This window comes from Vipera ursinii (genome assembly GCF_947247035.1).
Source record: "Vipera ursinii genome assembly, chromosome: 3".
NCBI classification, from domain to species: domain Eukaryota; kingdom Metazoa; phylum Chordata; class Lepidosauria; order Squamata; family Viperidae; genus Vipera; species Vipera ursinii.
Window position 1 is genome coordinate 164,227,187 of NC_139516.1, and position 22,835 is coordinate 164,250,021.

General features: G+C 35.9%; 1 protein-coding gene across 2 annotated transcripts in view; it reads left to right on the forward strand.

The window, feature by feature from the left end:
- The window catches only part of DLGAP1 (DLG associated protein 1), a gene marked incomplete at both ends in the record, with an annotated part of 87,925 nt that overhangs the window by 50,523 nt on the left and 14,567 nt on the right, over positions 1–22,835 (forward strand). For both annotated transcript variants that reach the window (XM_083359513.1, XM_083359514.1), the window contains 2 exons: positions 17,145–17,515; positions 20,192–20,283. In XM_083359513.1, coding sequence (XP_083215639.1) covers positions 17,145–17,515; positions 20,192–20,283 — 463 coding nt within the window. The remainder of the gene's footprint in view (positions 1–17,144; positions 17,516–20,191; positions 20,284–22,835) is intronic.

Sequence of the window (22,835 nt, forward strand, 5' to 3'; positions counted from 1 at the left end):
TATATTACAACTTGGAGACACTGCTACAGTCTGTCCTTGATCATATTTTCCTAAGCTGCATATTTGTATGATACTGAAAATGATCAGTGCTCAGTACAGAAAATCATTTTTACAATTGCCACAAGCATTACTAAAATTCTCAATAAATTATATATGCTTTATTTCACTGCTTATTGGCACTTATTAAATAACTCCAATAGCTTAGTAAATCAGGCTGCACCATTAAAGAAGCTATATTGATTCTTTTTAGCAGGACTTGCCCTTTTATGTCCATATGATTGATAAATATTTTTAAGAGTTTCTTTTCACCAATTTACCTGAATCGAGTTAGCTGCCCTGTAGTTTTCTGTAAATTCTGCAACAGCTGTATAATTATAATACTATTCAGACATTGGAAAATGAATATCTGAAAGCTGAAATTTGTTTTTTTGTTGGTGAATGAAAGATATCAAATCCCATTTCTCAAAATCCCTTTTACCCCCTGCTGGCACATTTCTTTAGTGCTTGTATTTCCTTTGTCCATGTCTTCATTCTTATTTTATCATTTTGACTTTAACTAACATTAGGCAGTCTAGTCAAGTCACTTAATTAATTTCCTCTTTATCCAACTTGTTTTGAGGGAGGATGTGGTAATTTTTTTTAAGCAAACGTGACCCATTTTGATTTTCATTACAGCTATACACTAAGACTATTGCATTTTGTAATTGTTTTCAATTGATTCATCAATATGCAAAACTTTTCCTCGTATTTAGGATTAACAATCTCAGTTAACAGCATTACCAATTTTAGAGTTACCCTTCAAATTATTCACAGACATGACTGGACACTTTAAAAGAAATCTTTAGTAAGATATTTAACTTGTCTACAGGCCAGGATACAGTAAAGAGACAGCATTACCCATACCCACTGATGACCTTTGGCAGAGTTGGGATGGGGTACATCCTTCCTAGTGCTTGTTGTTTTCCTAGTGGCTTTCAATATTATTAACCACGATGGGCTGCAGGAGTTAAGAGTAGGAGGCATTGTGCTCCAGTAGTTCATCTCCTTCCTGAGTGGCCAGTTCCTGTCAGTGTTGACAGGGGAAAAGAAATTGTGTCTGGGTCCCTCATGTGTCGGATGCTTCACAGTTCAATGACCTTCTTGCTCCTGTTCAAAATCTACATGAAACCATTGGTGAGGCCATCCACCAGTTTGGGGTGTGTTATTATCAGTACAGTATGTTGATAATATCTAACTTTACATCTCTGGCCTGAAATGCACAGGTGAAGCTGTTAGTGTATTGACCCTTGTCTGGAAGTTGGACATGGCAGAACAGACTTTGGCTCAATTCTAAAAAGATTGAGTGGCTAGGGCCGTTTGGAACCCTTGAGTTGGAGATGTCATCATCTTTGGTGTTGGATAGGGCTGAACCTCCTCAGTCAAGACTTGTGCACAACTCAAAGAGCAGATAGCAGGTGTGGCCAGGAAAACCTTTGCACAGAATCAGCTGCTGTTCTAGTTGTGCCCTTTCCTCAGTTAGAGGAACTTTTCAGTATCAGGATTTTTTTTTAGGATGTGTGTATTTAATATGATATTTTTCTTTCTCTAGTTTTATGCTGCCTTTTTAGGCAATTAAATTGAATTGGGGCTGAAGGAGATGAAGGACAGCAGTCAATTCTTAATAAGCCATTGGTTTAATCCATTTGCTATTATATAATGAGAGATAGCCAGAGATGGCCAGAGTCCTTTTTAGGAATCTCAATCCTTTTCTAAGCTGTTGAATGCGCTGTAAGCTTTTAGTGAATAAAAACTAAATATTATTAGGAATGCTTGTTGATTTAAATGAAATTATTAACAAGTGGAATGGCATCCAGATACCATAGCTTTTTCAACGTATAATAAAATAATAAATTTACAATTGTAGTTAAACACTAGAGGGAGATATTGTTCTTTTGAAGTCTTTAGCAGAAGAGCTTTGAACTTCAAAAAAAATTATTGAATTTGTTCATTTAGAGTCAAGTGCAAATTAAAGCTTTTAAATCATCTTTATGGAGAAAAGTTGACAATTTTAAATTCTAATAAACATTTTGTAACTCTGTGACTATCACTTAGCATAACAATAAATTTTATTAGGATTCCATGTGAATTTTGTTTGAATTGAAATATTGGAAGGCCTTCTATCTTAAACACCATCCCAAGGAAATGGTTTTTCAGACAGAATTCCATCTTTTCCCCTCTGATAGGCTGTATGATGATAATGAAGAACAGGACTTAAATATCCAAAATCTTTCTTGGAGGGGGGGGAACAGAGAAACAAATCTGGATTCACTATTCAGCATTCCTTTCTCATCCTACCTTCATAGGTTTTTTTCCCCTACCTGTGGAAACCTCTGAATTTGAGGAGATGTTTTACCCACCAGAAGCTGCACTTACAGTGTTCCCAAAGAAATCATTTAGACTGAATTATATCTCTCAGTTATCCAAAGATTGTTAGTGGTTGGAAATTATGCTGAAAAGATGCAAGTTACAGCCTACACAATATAGAGAAAATGGCATGCAAATCTGTGGTTGTAATAATGCTGTACAAACTGATTCATAGCCATCTTTTTAAAATTCAGATATGCAAGGTCCCAGTCCCTTACTTGAACTTGAGATACCATATCAATCTAATCAGATAACCCAAGCGGAGACTTCTTGATCAAGCAGCACTTTATTTGATCAAATTAAGCAGCTGACTGGCCAACAATCTGGAACGCTGGCAGAATTACATCCAGAAATGCCATGCATTAGAAAGTTGGTAGCACTGCTTTATAAACTTTGTTAGCCAATGAAAATCAGACAACAGAGCCATTGCATCATAAGAAAGACATCAATCATTCCTGTACACTCCCTTATTCCCTCTTTCAGTATATCACATCCATGTACATGTTTCCCAAGCTTGCATAAAATTTCTCTGGTGCAAAAGCTGATTATAAAAGCAAGAAAGCAACAGTTAAACAATTTCCCTTTGTTCCAGAACCCTTCCGGTATAAAGAACAAACTGGGGATAAACTCTGTTTAGGGACTGATACATAAATCTGAATAATTTCTCTTTTGCACCATAGCAGTAGTGCAACATAAAATGTAGTTAGCACATAGCATATAATTTTATAGAGATTACCTATGTTTAAGAAAGTGGTATTGTGCTATATGAATCATATTCTGTTCTATGCTATGCCAAGCCTGTACTTGATTTTTCTAAATGCGTTTTAAGCTAAAGATAGTTTTACCAAAGAAAGAAACAAACAAGCCTGAAGCCTTGGAATGCATGGATTTATTTTTGAAGTAGCAATGCCTTGACTGACCTCCAAGAGATATGATGAAACATAGCATTTGCAATTCTTTGAACTAGTAAGGTGGCAATGATATGCATGAAGCAGTTTGCCCTTATCTAAAAATCTATTTGTTTCTTTTGAAAATCCAAAATGGTCCTAGTAGTATTAAGTATAAAGTGCTATGTATTTTAAAAAACTGGATTTTCCTAGAGATTATTTCTTCTTTTAATCAATGTTTTCTCAAAAGGCAAAATAATAATAATACAAGAACTGTGAAGTGCTCTAATAAGAAGAAATGTTTAGTTGTACATTTCTCACATAGTACATATCAATCTCACCATGTCTTGATATAGATTTTTAAATTTCTTGTCACCAGAAATATCACAAATATGAATTGTTCTTATATCTCCTGTTCAACATCTACATGAAACCGCTGGGTGAGATCATTCGTGGTTTTGGAGTTGGGTATCATCAGTACGCTGATGATACCCAACTTTTTATTTCGACTGCAAACTACCCCAGTGATGCCCTCGACGTGATGTCCCGTTGCCTGGAAGCGGTTCGGGTCTGGATGGGGAGGAACAGACTTCAACTCAACCCCGACAAGACTGAGTGGCTGTGCATCCCGGCATCCCGGGATATTCAGAATATTCCATCTCTTTCTATGGGGGGTGAGCTATTACCCCCCGTAGATAGGGCTCGCAACTTGGGAGTCCTCCTAGATTCACGGCTTACTTTGGAAGATCACATAGTGGCCGTGACTAGGGGGGCCTTTGCCTAGGTTCGCCTGGTGCGCCAGTTGCGGCCCTATCTAGACCGGGATGCCCTGCATGCGGTCACTCATGCACTCGTGACCTCTCGTTTAGACTACTGCAATGCTCTCTACATGGGGCTGCCCTTGAAGACCACTCGGAGGCTCCAACTGGTACAGAATGCAGCCGCGAGAGTTGTGTTGGGAGTCTCCCGATACTCCCATGTTACACCTCTGCTCCATGAGCTGCATTGGCTCCCATTTGTGTTCCGAGTGAGATTCAAGGTACTGGTAATGGTGTTCAAGGCCCTACATGGCATGGGTCCAGAGTACCTCAGGGATCACCTGCTGCCGGCATCAACTTCCCTCCGCCCTGTGCGTTCCCACAGAGAGGGCCTCCTCAGGGTGCCACTGGTCAGAGAATGTCGTCTGGTGGCCCCCAGGGGGAGGTCCTTCTCTGTGGGTGCCCCGGATTTATGGAATCGGTTGCCGGTCGAGCTCCGGATGGCGCCCGACCTTCGCTCATTCCGACGCGATCTGAAGACACATTTATTCGAACAAGCCGGCCTGGCCTGATGGGGGATGGGTTTGGGATTTTATTGTTGTTTTTTAATATATGTATTTACTGTTTTAGTTTGGGCATTGTATTTAATTCTTTTTTAACTTTTGTATTTTTGTATTTTTATATATTTGCCCTGTTCACCGCCCTGAGTCCTTCGGGAGAAGGGCGGTATATAAATAAAATTTTAAAAAAATATTTTCTATATTCTTATAATTTAGGATTTTTTTCTTGCCACTATTTCAGTGTCTGCTTAAGGGAAGGAATGGTATTAAATTGAAGAATGATCTAAAAATATTTTCAAAATGTAACAATCCAATTTTACATTTAATTTATTATATTTAATTGATTCACTTATTAGAAGCAAGATCTATTTTGTTTGGCTATTATTACCTTCAAGTAAGCATGCAGGTTTATAGCCAGGCACTATAATCCATTTACCGTACCTTTACTTTGGGCAGTTCATAGGACAAAACAGGAGTAGGTGGGGGTTTTTTGGGGGGGTATCTGTGTGTCTGTGTGTGTAATATGCATTTTGTCATTTTGAGTTATTTTGTCATAATTTTATGGCAAGTTTTACTATTTCAAAATAAACTGTAAATAATTGCTTATCAACTGCATTTGTAAATTATAGTTTTATCGTAAATTGGCTTGTTATATGCTATGGCGTCCCTTTGACAACTTTGTGGACTGTAATATGTTGCAGCCTATTGCCCCAAAACATTCTCAAAGAAGTAATAGAATTTGGTGTGAATTTCACCTTACACTTGTTTTGTCCTAATCTAATGTGCAATTATCCAGTACAGTAAGTCCAACTCAAGTTCCTGATTGATTTATACTTTTTGAAGCGAACCATAATAACATACAGTATGTATATACTGACCTCATTTTCCTTGGCAATATTGTTTAAGAAATATAACTCTGAATGTAACCAATTCATTGACTATGCATTTTTCTTAATGCACTGTGCAATTTACAGGCACCAGTTATTTATGTGTTTGTTAACATTTACAGATTAGTTTTCTGAAAAGAAAAATGCCCTTATAATATACATTGTTGTCTGGATTTGAGATTCCTGTGTTATCAGATCCAGCTTTAACCCCAGCTGCAAATGATCAAAAATCAGTTTCCTTTCTCCTCTCCTGTCTGCTCCGCTCAGCTCAACTGCTTATCTGGTCACACAGCATTGCAGCAGGACATATACGTAGCATAGCCAGATTTTCAAAACATATAATTTGGAGCTTCTTTGTTCATTCAGCTCCTTTCGAGATGGGAAACCAGAGCAGCATGTCATATTTTCTGATTTGAGAAAATAAATATTTGGGCATAAAAGCTGTGGAATCTCATTTTTTTTTTCATTGATTGAAAAAAATTACTCTAGAGGACTGTCCTGTGATCAACAAGCAGAACTAGTAAAGGGGAAACAGACTTAAACTACGATAGAAAGGATATGAATTCTGGCTGGAATCCCAGGTTTGCTCAAGAGATCAAAGGCTTTTTGCTTAGCTTGTGGAGTACTTGGAAGAGCAGCTGCCCAGTAGCTTGTCAGCATCCTGCTTCCCTTCTCCCTTCCCTCTTGACAGCTGCCAGCTGGTTCCCTTCCCTTCCCACATCAGCTATTCAGTTCTGTCAGCATCTTCCTTCCAGCAGGACTTGCTGCTTTGTTCTGCCAAGTGCTCTGTTAATGTAATAGCCACAGTATCAATGACTGCACTTTTTAAACTTCTTGCAGAATTCTTTTGCCGCGTATGGATGCATTGTCACTGTTAATCATATTAAAGGTTATTATTTAAAAATGTGGTGTGTTTCCTCAAGAAGCTAGTTGGATTTGGAAATCAATATTTACTTTTTAAAACTTATATGTTACTAAATCACCACTGACTCTAGTGACAGCAAGAAAGCAGTCTCCTGTGGGGTTTATTGCTCGGGGAGGCAAGAGAATAGCCATCTTGCTCAAACCATGGTTGGTGTATTCAAAAAGACACTGAGTTTGCATGCTTCCTTCCCTAATCACTTTTGGAAATTGCTTGTTAACTGCTTGCAACAATTAGGAACCTTTTAGGTTCATGCATATGAAAACATCGGGTGAGTTTCCTTTGAACCTTAAGTAAAGAAATTTCATATAAAAGTTTAAAGATTTAAATCTTTGTGTTTAGAAATAAACAGCAGAAGAGCTGTTAGAACTTTGATTTTGGAAAATTACAGAAAGACTAAGGATCCAGATGAATTTGAAATAAGATTTTGGAATTAATTTCCACGGGAGAATACTTTTATTAAATTCCATTTTTAAAAAATGATAGGGTGAAATTTTGAAGGTTGAACACTAGAGGGAACTAGAAGGAACTAAATATTATAATTAAAGGAGAAGAATATTTAAATTTGACTTATTAATACAGAATGGAGGAAAATATTTTAACATTGGATATATTGAAAGATATTTTTTGAATAATGGATCCCAAAATTAATTTTAAGAGTTTCTGCCTCTATATAGATAGACTATATTTAAAATGTATTATGGAAGAGGAACAAGTTTTATCAGACAAGTCTGAGACTGATCACTAAGGGAGGAAATAAAAAGTTGGTTTACTGGATTAAGGTTAAAATAGATTTGTTGTCATCTCTGGTGCTCTTCTTAGTATACCTTTGCTGATTGGGATTAAAATGATGAGGTTTTTAAGAATTTATTTTTTGATAAGAATTTAAACGTGGGAAGGATAGATCTTTGTTGCATTTTAAGAGATGATCAGTTACTAATATGATAATCCCCACCAACACTGGTCATCAGCACAACAAATGTGTGTGTTTCTCTGTGTGTGTGTGTGTGTGTGTGTATGTATTACCCTTCAAAAGTTGAACAAATTATTATTAATTTATGTTTTCCTTATGTAGGTTGCTAGCATATTCTCTTCCCAAAAAAAAGTATGCTTCACAGTGACTCTCTTGCACAATATATTACAGTACAGAAAAGAGCAGAACTCAAAATGGCTAAATACAGAGTAAAATAAGCAGCTGTTTCCTGCATGTCCTCAAGGGACAAATGAGAAGGCTGCAAAGCTACAGTATGTCTGAAGCTGTTTCATGCCAAGTGTGGCCAATATCCTAAACATATTAGGAACTTCTGTGATTTTTTTTTATTTTAAGCAAAAATGAAATCTAATATTCTGTGGTTTATACAGCACATGCAAATATGTGTGAGAACAGAAATACAACTACAGATTTGAATTAAAAATAAGTTCTGAAAATGTAGCTATCCTTATCTTTTAGCTTATGCAGCAGGTAAGGTTACATAAAAGAGATTTTTCTTCAGCATTTGTATTAATAACTTCAATGAAGAGGTGGATGGATGCTTGTCAGATTTGCAGATGACACAAAATTAGATGAATGTTTAACACATGAAAAATTTAAATGATCTCAGTAAATTAGGTAAAGGTAAAGGTGCCCCCACACATGTGTGGTAGTAGTTTCCAACTCTAGGGGGCCAGCTCATCTCCGTTTGAAAGCCAAAGAGCCAGCGCTTGTCCGAGGACGTCTCCGTGGTCATGTGGCCGGCATGACTAGACACCAAAGGCACACGGAACGCTGTTACCTTCCCACCGTAGTGGTCCCTATTTTTCTACTTGCATTTTTACGTGCTTTCGAACTGCTAGGTTGGCAGAAACTGGGACGAGTAACAGGCACTCACTCTGTTACGCGGCACTCGGGATTCGACCCGCCAAACTGCCGACCTTCTGATCGACAAGCTCAGCATCCTAACCCAATGAGCCACCGCATCCCTTTTCTCAGTAGATTACATGTATAAAATTAAAGTATCAGATAATAATAATGAATAGTATTAAATGCAAAGATGTGTATATAGGAAACAAAAACCAAGTGCACAGACATATGAAGGGGTGTATTGGTTGAAATAGTTGGAAAAAATATCTCAGAATAGTGAAGGATTGTGAATTGAATAGAGGCCAGCAATGTGACCCACAGTTTGATAGACAATGAGCACATTTCCTTTAATCTGGCTTTTATTATCTTCCAGTAGTGAAAAACATGGCTTGATTTCTAAGGACCCGACTATGAAGTTTCATCAAATTACTCTAAGTGTAGTGAAGCGAAGAAGAAAAATTCCTGTGTACTTTTGTAACATGATGTAACATATAATATGAGACAATATTATATATTTCTGTCATAACTTCCTGGCCTTTTAACTTTCCTCCAAATAGTTGGAAAAAATATCTCAGAATAGTGAAGGATCCAGCCATTGGTACTTTGGGTTACTCTTTTCTGCACCTTTTCTGACCTGCCCCTCCCCCCGGCATCATTTTTGAAGTACAATTAGATTTAAACGATAATATTTCCTCCAGCCATTGGTACTTTGGGTTACTCTTTTCTGCATCTTTTTTATACAAGTTTTATTGATTTTTTAATATTTACATATACATGTATTTGTGAAGCAATACGGTGGTTGGGTAGTCAAAATAACAAATAACAAGTTGTAAATAGTTCAGGTTACATCAACGATTCCCTCTCTGATTCTCTTAATTATCACATATTCAGAATAGTCAAGTTAATACATTTCTAGTTGTAACCTAGTCAATTAACAAAATTTTCAATATATTTTCACTAATACATATCAATTTCCTGTTTTTAAATTTTATCTAATTGCAATAGAATATTCTAGAATAGCCTATAATGTACAAAAGAAAGCTTAATTTTTGGGTAACCCACAATTCCCTATTCCAATAAAGAATAATTCTCTTGCCTACAAAACTTACATTGTTCATTACAAAACATTCTTATGTTTTACCATTAAAATCTAGTTTTCATGTTAACAAATCACCAATTATTAGAAAGATATTTTTGTCTTAACCATTCAACAATTATTAAAATACTATCTTTTGCAGTGCTTTTTTTTTGTAAAAGAAAAAGGTGCCGGAACTCACACATGTCATACAACCCGCCTTGCCTACCCTACAAGGTTCCATCCAAAAAAGGTGCCGGAACTCCATTCTGAGCGTTCTATGACAAAAAAAGCCCTGATCTTTTGTATGTAAAATTCTAGATTCTATAATATAGTTCAAAAGTAACAACTAATATATTCTATAAGTTGTCTTAACCGTACATCAATTGTTAAAATACTATCTTTCGATATATCATTCCAAATTCTATAATATAGTTCAGAATTATATTCTAAAAGCTTACTTTTTTCCCCTTACAGATCTAAAACCTAAATGTAAAATCAGTTATATTTTTAGAGATTCCCCTTAATCCATTGAAAGGTATTTTTATAGTCTATCTTTAGGAATCCCAAAAAAGAAACAAGTTCAGTTTTTTAAATCTAACTCTTGCCTTCCTTTTGTGCCAATCAGGCTTCCCTTTTGGCATCTTTAAATTCTCAAATGTATCTCCCTTTCTTCCTATACCCCTTATTTGAATCCAGGGAGAGTATTCAAATGTCAGTTTTGCAAAGAAGGTGTCCCCTTTGTAACCATTGAAGTTTTGCTTTAATAATTCAGTTTTTGATTATTGATGTAATATAGTTGTCATTAAATCAGGCACATCTCAATAAAGTATATTTGAAGGCCTTTAATATCTTCACTCTTAATATTGCTTTCTTCTTTTTGAGTTGTAAATTTTGTAGTTGACATTGAAGTTTGGACTTTAAGATTCTCTGTTGGTTGCATTTGTTGTTCTTTGAAATCTCCTATTTTAGTGTTAGTTTCCACTTCTTCTATTTGCTCTTGGATTATTATTTCCTCATTTAAGGTCAGAATTTGATTTGGTGGCTTTAAGTTGTCAGATTTTTCTTGCAGTTTGGCTTTAATTTGCTCTGTCATTGCCAATCGTGTCCAGTATCAGTTTATAATCAAGTGGTGGGATATATTCATCCATTTCGTTGTTGTTTGCAGCTAAATCTTCGATGGGGGCTATTTTAATCATAGTCAAAGATTATCCACCTCCAAGAGTTGTTTTCAGTGCCAGGTGTTCCCACACTTATCTGTTTAAATAATAAATAAATAAATAAAAGTAATGTCAAGGACAGCTCTGTTATTCAGTCAGCTCTCACAACAGGAGAAAAGTTTACTTATTGTACCAGGTTTCGCCACAAGATGTCATCAATAGCATATAAAATGCAATGTAAAAATTTTCTCTTTTTTTCCAAATTTTAATATAAAACTTTTGTAGCATTAGTCCAGTTTTGTTTTCTTTAATTCACAGCTTAGAGAGGAAATAGGGAAATAGTAGATCCCCCACCAAAAAATAGGAGCTTTTTAGTAAATACAAATAAAATTACTTATTTTCATTGCTGAATTACTTGAATTTCTTTAAGGCTTTAAGGCTTTAAGATTTGTTCCCAGAGTAGATATTCGTCGTTTTTTTAAAAAGTGGGGAAAGAAATTTTCAGGAAAGTCCCACAGGAAAATAGTTAAGGGAGTAAGAAAGGTAAAGTCTCACCCAGGTCCTCCAAATTGCTTCTTAGTGCTAGTTAGTGCCTTTGGCTTTCGGCAGGGAGCGGCTTAATGATCGGCCATCTTTATGGCCGGTCTCTTCTTCTTTGGGCCAAAGGAGTTGACCCAGATTCAAGCAGAGGGCTGCTGCCCTTCCATGATCACAGGGAAGGCCTCCTCTCGGCAGTCACCTCTCCAGGGCGATTTTCAACCCTTTTCAGGGTCCTCCAAAAAAGAAAGAATGAACGGCAGGAAGCAAACTGTTCCTGCGCGTCTGGAAGCGCCATGCACACAAACCGGAAGCCCCTTTTCTGCATCTTTTCTGCCCTGCCCCTCCCCCTGGCATCATTTTAGAAGTACAGTTAGATTTAAACAATACTATTTCAAGTATGGTCATAATATGCATTTGTGTACAGGAAATAGTGCCTTTAACAGTTGAACATTCTACACACTATGGAAGTCACCCTCACAGCTGTTTTCCTGTCACTGAGGAAAAAAAATTATGATTTAACTATATAAACTCAATAATATGTATAACATTCTACTTCTTTATGAAAGTAATCCTTATGAAGTTCTGAAAGGAAAGAGACAAAGACTAGATTAAGGACAGCTTTTGCCTCACAGGCCTTTTGAGTAGATGGTCAGATTTCAAGTTTCACACCTTTTACATTTAAAGAAACAACAATGTGGCAATACAATACAGTACCATGTAATACAACACCAGAAAAGCAATTTAAGCAACTGGCAATTTGCCATTCATTTTTCACTTAAATTACATGATTATTACAAGATTTACATTTAACCAATTATGAATGCGTTTTTAACAATAGTAAAGCTATGTTTTCAATAGTGGAAATTGCTGATAACTTAAAAAAATTAACAGATGCAAGTAAATTCTCCTAAGAAACCATGCAAGTGTTGCTTTTTCAGATCTTCAGAAATCTTCACAATTCCATGTATGCTTGTTTCAGAAAATATTTACTCAGTAAAAGTCTCCCAATTCCTTAGAGAACTTGCTGCTTTGCAACAGCTGACATCCTACCAGAGAATTGAATTTTTTAAGCAAACACAAGTGCCTGGTAGTAAGAATGGTCTAAAAGGACTATGAAAGTCAGCTGAGGCTGGCGTTTCAGATTTGCTTTGTAGGGAAAGAAAGAGTAAAACAACATAAACTCATTCTAAGAATATAGGTTACTTCTTGAGCTGGACATTGCAGTTTGATGTTCTTCTTTGAAAGACTGAAGCTTCATAGAAGACTGTATTTGTTTTAAAGATGTGTCCCTAAGAGCTTAAAACAGCAGGTGTGAATGGTTTTAATCAAATTCTCTACTACTCTGGTGTATTAAGAGATTGTCTTCTGACATTTGCAAATACTTGTGTGCTCCCTACTTCATTACATGAGGGAGTCTCTTACCTATAGCATCCATTGGCATTAGCACTTTGGAAATATAACATATAGTGAGTCTATCTTTGGGTGAGCTCTTCACACTTCTTTACTTGTGTCAAGCTCCTTTGTCATGTCTAGAGATAGACCTAAGAGAAAAAGCAAATGGAAAGCTCTTCACTTTAGCACATTCATTGTTAATGCCAACGTTGGCTTGGCAACCTTCATGTAACCTAGGATCCCCAGTCCTTTGACCGAATCCTTTATTTGCTGAAGCAATAGAGAGTGTTACTTAGTTGGCATTAACTAAGATATTGTAGAATAGATTATTGGAAGCACTGATTTATTAGAATAGCTTTTATCTAGGTACTGGGGTGGTCACAAATGAATTGTCAATAGGAATTATTTTTGTGTAGTTGATATTCAGATTTAGCCAGGAATCTACTATCCTGGACAACAATGCGAAAGTTATTTCTGGGCATTAAGAATCTTGAATTTGTGTTTAATGCATTTAGGGAAAGAACCAAAAAGGGACTACAATCATTAATAGAAGTAGCAGTTTAATGTACTTAAAAAGTACATACTTTAAACTTTTTTTCCTTACAAAATAATGACACAACTTGAACTTTATATCTCAGGTTTTTTTCTTAAAATTCTAAAATGATCTATTGATAATTTGATGTATCTAAATACCAAGGCTCTTCTTGTATCACAAAGACAACAAATAGCTTTTTCTAAATCAGAGCCCATTTATACATTATATAAGACACAGCATGTTATTCTGAACTGCTGTGTATATTGTCACATCTAAGAAGGAAGAACAACATGTAACTTCTGAGTAGTTACGGTAATGTTGTTTGCCTACAAACAGAAATCTTGCTAAACCAAACCAATTACCTGCATAACTATAGATATACTCTGTGAACTGCTAGAGTAGAACCGTCTTTGCCCTCTTTCTGCCTATTAGACATTTGAAGCTCTGCTGCCTCTTTGCCCTCTGGGAGACAGCCTCTCCCTACTGGGACTCCATACTACATTCCACCACAATATTTGCATATAGGTATAATGAAAGACAAACAGTTGTGAGAAGGCATATTTGCCTTTGAATCAGTTTTGTTCACTCTTGGTGACAGCCTGAAAAAGTCACTGAGACTGTCTTGACAATAATTTGGAAGTAGTTTGCAATTCCCTCTTCCTCAAATGAGAAAGAGTGACTGGCCAAGGTCACCTAGTTGACTTTATACCTAAGGCAAGATTAGAACTCAGTCTCCGAGTTTCTAGTGTGATGCCTTAACTAACAGACTGGTTCTCTATAATGATGTTCAAATGTAATAAAATTATTTAATTTAAAAATTGTGTTGTTAGGTATTGTTTCTTTTCAACAATCTTCACTTCTTTCTTGCTGAAAACTGATAAACATCTCCATTTATACAGCTGCTAAAATAAATAAACAAATCAGGGCAGCAATAAACTGCTCTTTTTCTGCCAGGTATAAAGTAATTTACAACCACCTGGGCCCTAAAATTCAAAGCCTTTGAACTGCCAGCCACTAAGTCTTTCCATGTTAGTAACTCTCAGCTGAAACACAAAATAAATTATTTTTTCAAATTTGCCTCTTTTTCTGTTCTCTTGTTCCTTGTATGTGACTTCCACATGCTTTCTGTAGGAAATTTATTTTCTACTCGGTCATTGCTAAATAAAAGTTTGCAATATTTCAGTATTTCCTATCAGTAGCCAATTCACCAATACAGTCAATCTTTCACAGCTTCTCAAATTTGTGTGTATAGACTTCCACCTTTTAAAATACACATTACTTTCTTTCCCAGTCAGCTTTCTGTTCAGCCAGAACTCTTGAGTTAACAGAGCTGTTTTGTATATTATTCTATTATATACCTGTGTTAGCCAAACTTTTTATTATGTCATTCAAGGTGGCACAAAGTTTCATTTCCTGAAGCCAGGCAAAACTGAGAGTTTTTGATGGAATAATAGGAATATTGCCTTTATTTTTCTCTGGCTGATCGATGAATAAATCTCTTGATCACTTCCATCATTTTTATTTGTTTAGCATTCCAGCATCTTCAGAATCTAATTAAACTTCTCAGTCTGGTACCCACCATATTTCCTAGATTTGTTATTCATGGATTGGGCAAGGCTGTACTTCACAGTCCTTAACAGCTGTAGAGTACGTACTTTTAACTTTATTTTCTTTTGTAATTAATGGGTGGCACTCCTTGTTTCAAATTCCTGTCCCATGACTAAGTTATCTAAATGCACTACCTGTTAAAGTAACTTCCTGCCTTTTTCTCTTAGTCTAAAAATTTGCTCTTTGGGCAACATAACTAAAATTAAAAAAATCCCCATTTGGTTGTCTTAAGAATTATGGGAAGATTAAGATTGATGTTATGCACAACATAGTGGAACATACCAGGTTAAAGAAAAATGACATATGAACTCTTGCTTTCCCATTTTTGCATTTGGGAAAGCAAGAAAAGGAAGAAGGTAAAGTTACTCTATCCTCAGAATGTACAAGTTTCCTTAAACCAGCCAGTATATTAGCCACCTCTCTCAGTTTAGTTGATCTGGCTGACATTTGTTTTGACCAGTGCTTTTTTTGTAAAAGAAAAAGGTGCCGGAACTCACAAATGTCATACAACCCGCCTTGCCTACCCTACAAGGTTCCATCCAAAAAAGGTGCCGGAACTCTGTTCTGAGCGTTCTATGAGAAAAAAAGCCCTGGTTTTGACCATCATTCACCCTAGCCAAAAAGGGAGTGGATCCTTTTCTGTGAAGATTTCACACATTGCCTTGCAGTTGCTTTTACTTGGCTCCAGAACAACAACAACAAAAAGTTATTGCATCTCTTTTTTAAAAAAAACCTCTTTTTTAAAATATTTTTGCCGTTGTTGCCATGATTCAAAGTTGCTAGGATGTTGGAGTGTTTAGAAATAAATCCAAGGCATGTAGTCCATTTACTTCTTCTGGTTTATGCACCTGAAGTTCTCTGGTCATTGCTGACCTTTAGAAGCTTCCATTGAAACTTGTGGCTTATTTTGTAATTCCAGCACAGGAATGACAAATAACTTGCATCATTTCCAGTACAAAAGTTTTCCACCTACCTTTCTGCCCCCACACTCCACCCACATTATGATTTGCTTTCTGTCTGCTTCTGAACTTTATATGTAACTTCAGAAACTAAAAGATTGCATTATCTTGTTTAAGAAGCCTTGTTTTTGTACTTTCTCTTTCTGCTCCTCTTGTTTTAATTCATAACATAATTGAATGTTGTTTTAATAGAAGCAGTTCTGACAAACTCAGAAGTATTTACAATAATCACTTTTTAATATTTGTGGGTGGATGTGTGCATAGAATATTTCATATGAGAAAGTGAATTATTGCTTTGTTCTGCAAAAAAGATAATGGGAAGACTGATAGGAGATCATATACTAATTATAAAAAGTTCAATATATTCTTTTAGCATTTGAATTTGGGCAAACATGAAACTGGAAATGAAAGGATCAATATTCTAAAGAAGAATATTTTGTTTTCAGTGGAAAACAAAAATAAGTTCTTATCAACTTGTGAGCTTATACTTTCACTCACAAATAAATAAATACATGTCTGAAAATTAAAACAAATTCATATTTGTAATACCTGCTTGATTTATTTCAATTTGCATTCTCATTTTTGATATATAACTTATTTCATCCATAACATGAAATTATGTACTATGTTATAATTTGTTATACTAACATATAATATATTAGATATACTGTAATCTTCACTTTACAATGGCAATTAGAATTGCAATTGCCATCACGGAACAACAATCATAAAACACAAAGCACAATGTTACATGAGTGTGCCACTCAGCAGTGGTAATTCTGGCACTCCCAATCACCGCTATTAAGCAAGGATCATGTGGGTCATTAAGCAAGCACCTCACATGATTGCAACTTCCAACTTCCAGCTGATTTCCCCAGTGACTTGTGGGAAGCCAGCGGGGAACATTGGAAATCATAACCTTGATTTTCTGTGGCATCCTAATTACAAGTCAAGCACTGAGTGCCCAGATCATGATCATGTGACTGCAGGGATGCTCTGATGGCTGAAACTCCAAGAACAAGGATAAGTACCATTCATTCAGCACTGTTGTATGGCTTATAGTTTATCAATATGATATAATTGTGTAATGGTAATTTTTGTCTTTCATAACTGTTCACCTTCTGTCTGAAAATGTTTTAATGTTATCAATATTTTCTAATATGAAATAGCTTCTGTGTAATTACATTCAAATAAATATCTTTTGTGATTCATTCAAAAATAGTTGATAAGTTGGTAGAAAGTACATTGGTGTTAGAAACGCACCTGAAACTTTCAGAGCAGATTTCTGTGGAAAGAGTTATCCAACTATTTAGTAATGTTAAATGATACACATTCAAAAGATGTTTAAAGTTTGTATCTTTTTTCTTAGATTACTAGTAACATTTTATATACAAATATATACTAAACCAACAAAGTCTAATTCTCTGTATATTAAACATAGCTAAACATTGCAATTAAAAAAATTAGGAGACATCTTTCCGTGTTTATGAGCTTGGTCAGAAAGTTTTATTGACTTTATGGTAGAAAGTTTTCCATTTCAATACAAACAGATTGTTATCATGTGGTTTTGAAAAAAAAGAATACTAATCACATACGTTCATATGTGTTTGCATTTTAGTTTCCTCTTGCATTACCACCTATAAGAAGACACCACCTCCTGTCCCACCAAGAACCACCACCAAACCTTTTATCTCCATTACAGCCCAGAGCAGCACAGAATCTGCCCAGGATGCCTACATGGATGGACATGGACCAAGGGGAGATATCAATCAGTCAGGACTTAGCAATTCTACTGAAAGCTTGGACAGTATGAAAGCACTCACTGCTGCTATTGAAGCAGCTAATGCACAGATCCATGGTCCTGCCAGTCAGCATATGGGCAACAACACAGCTATTGTCACCACCACTGCTACCATTGCAGCAGTAACTGCAGATGACAGAAAAAGAGATCATTTCAAGAAAAACAGATGTCTGTCCATTGGAATACAGGTACAAACAAAATGAGGGACTATATTACAGTTTAGTGTCTTAACTGCTATTGGGAGTCATTTTTCAGCCACTCGGACAGTCCAATCATTAAACTCTTGGTTTTGGTTGGTCCCCTGTTTTACTTTGGTTTAGGTAACTCATATGGCAATTAGAATCACTTTAAGCTCTTCAAGTTTTTTTTTTCATTATATGTAAGGATTTATTGAAGCTTCTGGATGTTTAATATATTCTTATTTGAATGACCGCACAGAAACCTAAACCTGTGATTCATAACCCTGCAGGAGTGAGGAAATCATGAATGAAATCATTGAAAGGGAATGTGTAAAGCAGTGATTTACACTGCACCATCACCAGAGACATGTTTTCTGTCAGTTTAGCTGAATTGTCACTGCTTATTCATGCATCACATGTTACTCACTTCAGTGCAGCAGCTTTGTTCTATTTAGCTGTTAAATCAGCAGGGAGGGCCAAAGGATGATCCGTCTGATTCACCCTGTTTAAATAAATTATACTTTGAATTTATTCAAACAGATGAGAAACTAACTTTCTCCCTAAGATGTCCAGCTTCACCATGGAATGAAGTATTTAGTTGAGCAATCCTCTGTCTCTGCATTTTGAAGCGAAGTGCCCTTTCCAGTTGAAATACAGATTCAGAGCAATGCACAAGATCAAATGGGACAATCCTCAGCATTAAACTTTTTTTTTAATTGCTGTTGCAAACGGTTCAAGAATCTACAGAGCAGGCAGAACTGTTGCAGGGGCTTTTGGAAAGTTTGTGAATATGGTGAAACAGGCAGCCTAGCAAGCAGTAGCAGTTCATCTTGTTGTTTTTTATTGTTGAATTTTATCCACTCTTTGTCTAAGCAGCCAAGGATGGCACATACGAGGTTTTTTCCCTCCAATTTGATTCTTGACACAGCTTTCTGATTATGCCCAAGTGAGTTTAGTGGCTGAATAGAGTTTTCATCCAGCTCTCTGGATTCTAATCTGGTTCTCTAAAACACCTGTCAAATTATCTCAGTTGTCACTCCCTATACAAATAGATTAGATTTTTATTACACTGGCAGAGCAAGAAATTCAACAAATAAAACTTAACTAAGTCCAGGCCAAGAAAGAATATAAATGAGATATAGTTCCTTTACTACAGTTAGTATTATTTGCCCTACTTAGAATTAAGGCAGACTACTCTTTGTTATCTTATCATTTATCTTCAGAACCTTGCTTTTTAAATAAATTACTAATCATAGCTGGGCAGGCTGTTAACAATTCAAGTAACCTATTTTCTTTTCATCGTGATAAATATGCTGTTAAGCTGGGATGTACAGAAATTTAGAATTATGAATGTTGTTCAAACAACAATCAAGCCACTTAAGGTTATAGTTTATTTGTGTGGAAAGAAAAGAGAGGAACAAGCAGATATATTATATTTACAATCTCAAAATGCTCAAAATGTACACAAAAGTAAGAAGGGAGATTACACTAAAGGCAGCAAGTTCTTAGAAAGTACAGTAGAAAAACACATTGTAACTCTTTGATACTTTGCGTTGTTAACATATACATTTGCTCCTGTTTCTTATTTGGAATTTGGATTTCATATTACAATGAAGTTTTCCAGAGAAGATAGTGTTATACTAGCAGTGTTTCTCCTCAACTAGAGGTTTGTCTAAGGAAAGTAATTCTAAGAAATGTAATATTCAATAGATAATCAACATAGATGGCATTTGAAAAATTGATCTTACTGTGAAGCTAGTTACACATTTACCCATAAAAAAGGATAAGCAGACTAATAAACAACCCAGAATAAATTATTTTTGAATGTATATGCTGCCTTTCCTCCAAAAAGTTTAAAGAGGCATAAGTAGTAATTTCCTACAACAAATCTACAAGCAAGTTAAGCTGAGAGGTAGTAGTAAGTTTTGTGGACAAATAGGATCCTGACTTGGTCTCCAACACTCCGCTGTTATATGACATTGATTCTCATTCTTTTCATCCTGGATATAGTGGCTTATATACAATGGAGCACTTTCCATTTTCTATCAATAATATACTACAATCAAACTCATCTACTATATGACTGCCATTCCAGAACACTTTCTGATCTTCAGGTGTGACTATGTAAAGCACAGAGAGAGAGCTACAGAGCTGCATCTTGAGAAGAATAGCTAAAAAAATGTTTTACCCCTATGTCATTTTTTGTTATTTTTAGGATCTAAATCACTGATAAATCCCTTTCAGAAAGGTACAGTAACTAATACTATACTATTTATCATTTTTAAAGAAAAATGCTTCATTGTCCACAGTTCTTATTTTAAATACATTTATGGATTAGTTAAACAAATGCACTGAATGTACACTCAGTTACACTGAGCCCTATATATACTCTAATGATAATAGAGTCTTTACTTTTAAGCTGCTGGTTCAAGTTGAGTGCCATAAGTTACACGCTCTTTGACAAAATTTAGACAAGATAAATTCAGTGCAGGAATCAAATTGATTCATTTTCAAAATGACATATTGAAATCTTGCTGAAAATTTGAAATGAGTTCATGCTGTCTTAAGTCAGAGCTTTACATAGAACAACAGAGCTGAGGTGGCAAGATACGGTTTTTAAAAAACACATCCTCAATAAAGTTCACACATTGCCTTTAATTCTATTTTAATTTGGTTGTTCTGCAGGTTGATGGTGGAGATGAATCCTCTAGTTCTGGTGAAACCAGAGTGTGCAGTAAGTTCCAATCCATAGGAGTTCAAGTGGAGGAGGAAAAGTGGTAAGCAAATATTAATTTTATATTCTAAGTGCGTTATCAATAGTTTGCAGCTATATTGTTGATGGTTAAAAAACCTTCATGAAATACCAAGAAGTCAAGTTTCTATTTCTGTATTCCATGTGGATAAACTGAAATTCTCTTCAGGTCTCTTCCTTATTTTAATTTAAGGCCAATGTTAGAGAATACAAATGTCTATGCAGTGGTGATTATCAAGGCATATGTCCAAATGTTAACTCTCTGTCTGATTGCCTGATTTAGCTATTCCTTGTAACATTACTGTAATAAACTCGAGTATGTGGTTTTTAATTGATTTACCTAACAAATCTATGAATTAATTAAATTAAATTAAATTATAATCTTAAAATATCTGAAAATTTAGCAACACAGACCAGTAAAATGTTTTCTTTGTAATCTTCCCTTTGTGAGGAGACATCGTCCTAAATTTGAGCCTTTTTTCAGATAAGTAAAGTATATTAAAGGATAACATGCAATAGCAAAATAAACCTTTAGCACACAGTAGACATCCACATAGTATAAACCTAGCCCTTACTTTGGAGATGGCAGAATTTCCTGCAGTGATACTTGAGCATGTGGTTAATTATTCCTGTGATAAAAATAAAGATTTATTTACCACTCACTGATTACTTAACAAGTTCATTTTACCCTTGCAGCACTTTGTTAGCTAGGTCTGCTGGCATAGTCTAACACTGTAATCACAAGAGACAGTCCTCGACTTACGACAGTTTGTTTAGCGACCATTTTAAGTTACAGTGGCACTGAAAAAAATGACTATGACTACTTCCACACTTACAAATGTTGCAGCATTCCCGTGGTCACGTGATCAGATTTTGGATGCTCGGTAACTAGCATGTATCTCTGACAGTTCAGTGTCCTGTGTCATGCGATCAACTTTTGCAACCTTCTGACAAGCGAAGAATACATTTGAGGAATAAATAAATAAGATACCAGTGTGCAAAGAGTTTCCTTCTGCACCTGTTTTCTTGGTGGAAATTGCTTAACGTTCCCTCCTCTTTCCCACCATAGTAAATATCTTTGCTGCTGCAGATAGAAAATAATATAATGCCAAACAATTTAATATTGTTATTTCAAGCTATGTTCTAGTCTTGAGTGATGAGAAAATACTATCAAGAGTGGACGAGTTTGGTATTTAAATGAGAGACTACTTAGCAATCCAGGATGGTTGACTGTAAAATTAAAGAAAAAACACAGAAAAAAATTGTAGAAAATTCCTGCCAAATTATTGCTATGTAATACATGGATGGGGGCTTTGCCTTATGTTTCCCTGTATATTTCTGTGCCAATACCAATTTTAGTTATAAATTCATTTTATGGCTTGAGCTCTATTGTCCATCAGTGCTTTAACTTCTGTATAACATCTCCCAACTATTGGCATTTAGAATTGCAGAATGACATCCAGTTTCTAAGTCATAATATGGCACTCCAATTCAACAACGTTTGTATTTTGCTAGTGTTATTTCACTGTTTTGTGATTTAATTAAGACCTTTTGGCTCCCTGATGATATCTAAATTGTGCTAGTTTGTGGGATAAAGGGGCCCATTAGGCCACTATGGGAGATGGCATGGATTCTTCAAGAGAAGGGAAATGCCAAGATTGTTTTCCTTCTTTTACTGACAAAATATGCTTTTTGCATTATTTACATGGAAGGAAGTCCCAGACGTCTAGGATTTATTGGTGAATACATATTGCTCACAATTCAAGTCAGACTTAAGTCTCAGTTTCTGATTGACATATGAAACTGCAATTATAGGATGATGCCCTTCACCTGCTGGGATGTGTTTTGAAGTTTTCAGTACAACTCTACCCTTGGATTTCCAGTGGTCTTTCATCTAAATACTATCTGGTCCAGTCGTATCTTGAAAAATCAACCAATTAGTCATTGACAGCTACCAGTCATGCCATAAAACGAGAGCATTGAATAATTTAGAATAATATCACAGTTTACCTGGTGTAGGAAAGATATTTCCTATGAGTAATTACCCTGGTTGTTGATTGATATAATGCATGAATAGCAGCTGAGAGTGGGCTTCCTTTTAGATAAACTTTAACATAATGTATGCTCATGGGGAGGAAAACTATGGCAAATCTAGACAGCATATTAAAAAGCAGAGACATCACCCTGCCAACAAAAGTGTGTATAGTCAAGGACATGGTTTTCCCAGTTGCAAAGTATGGCTGTGAAAGTTGGACCATAAAAAAGGCTGAGCGCCAAAGAATTGAGGCCTTTGAACTATGGTGCTGGAGAAGACTGCTGCGAGACCCTTGGACTACAAAGCATTCAAATCGGTCAGTCCTAGAGGAGATCAACCCTGACTGCTCCTTAGAAGGCCAGATCCTGAAGTTGAAACTCAAATACTTTGACCACCTAATGAGAAGGAAGGACTCACTGGAGAAGAGCCTAATGCTGGGAAAGGTTGAGGGCAATAGAAGAATGGGACGTCAGAGAATGAGATGGCTGGATGGAGTCACTGAAGCAGTAGGCGTGTGTTCTGTTCCAGCTTACAACCGGCCC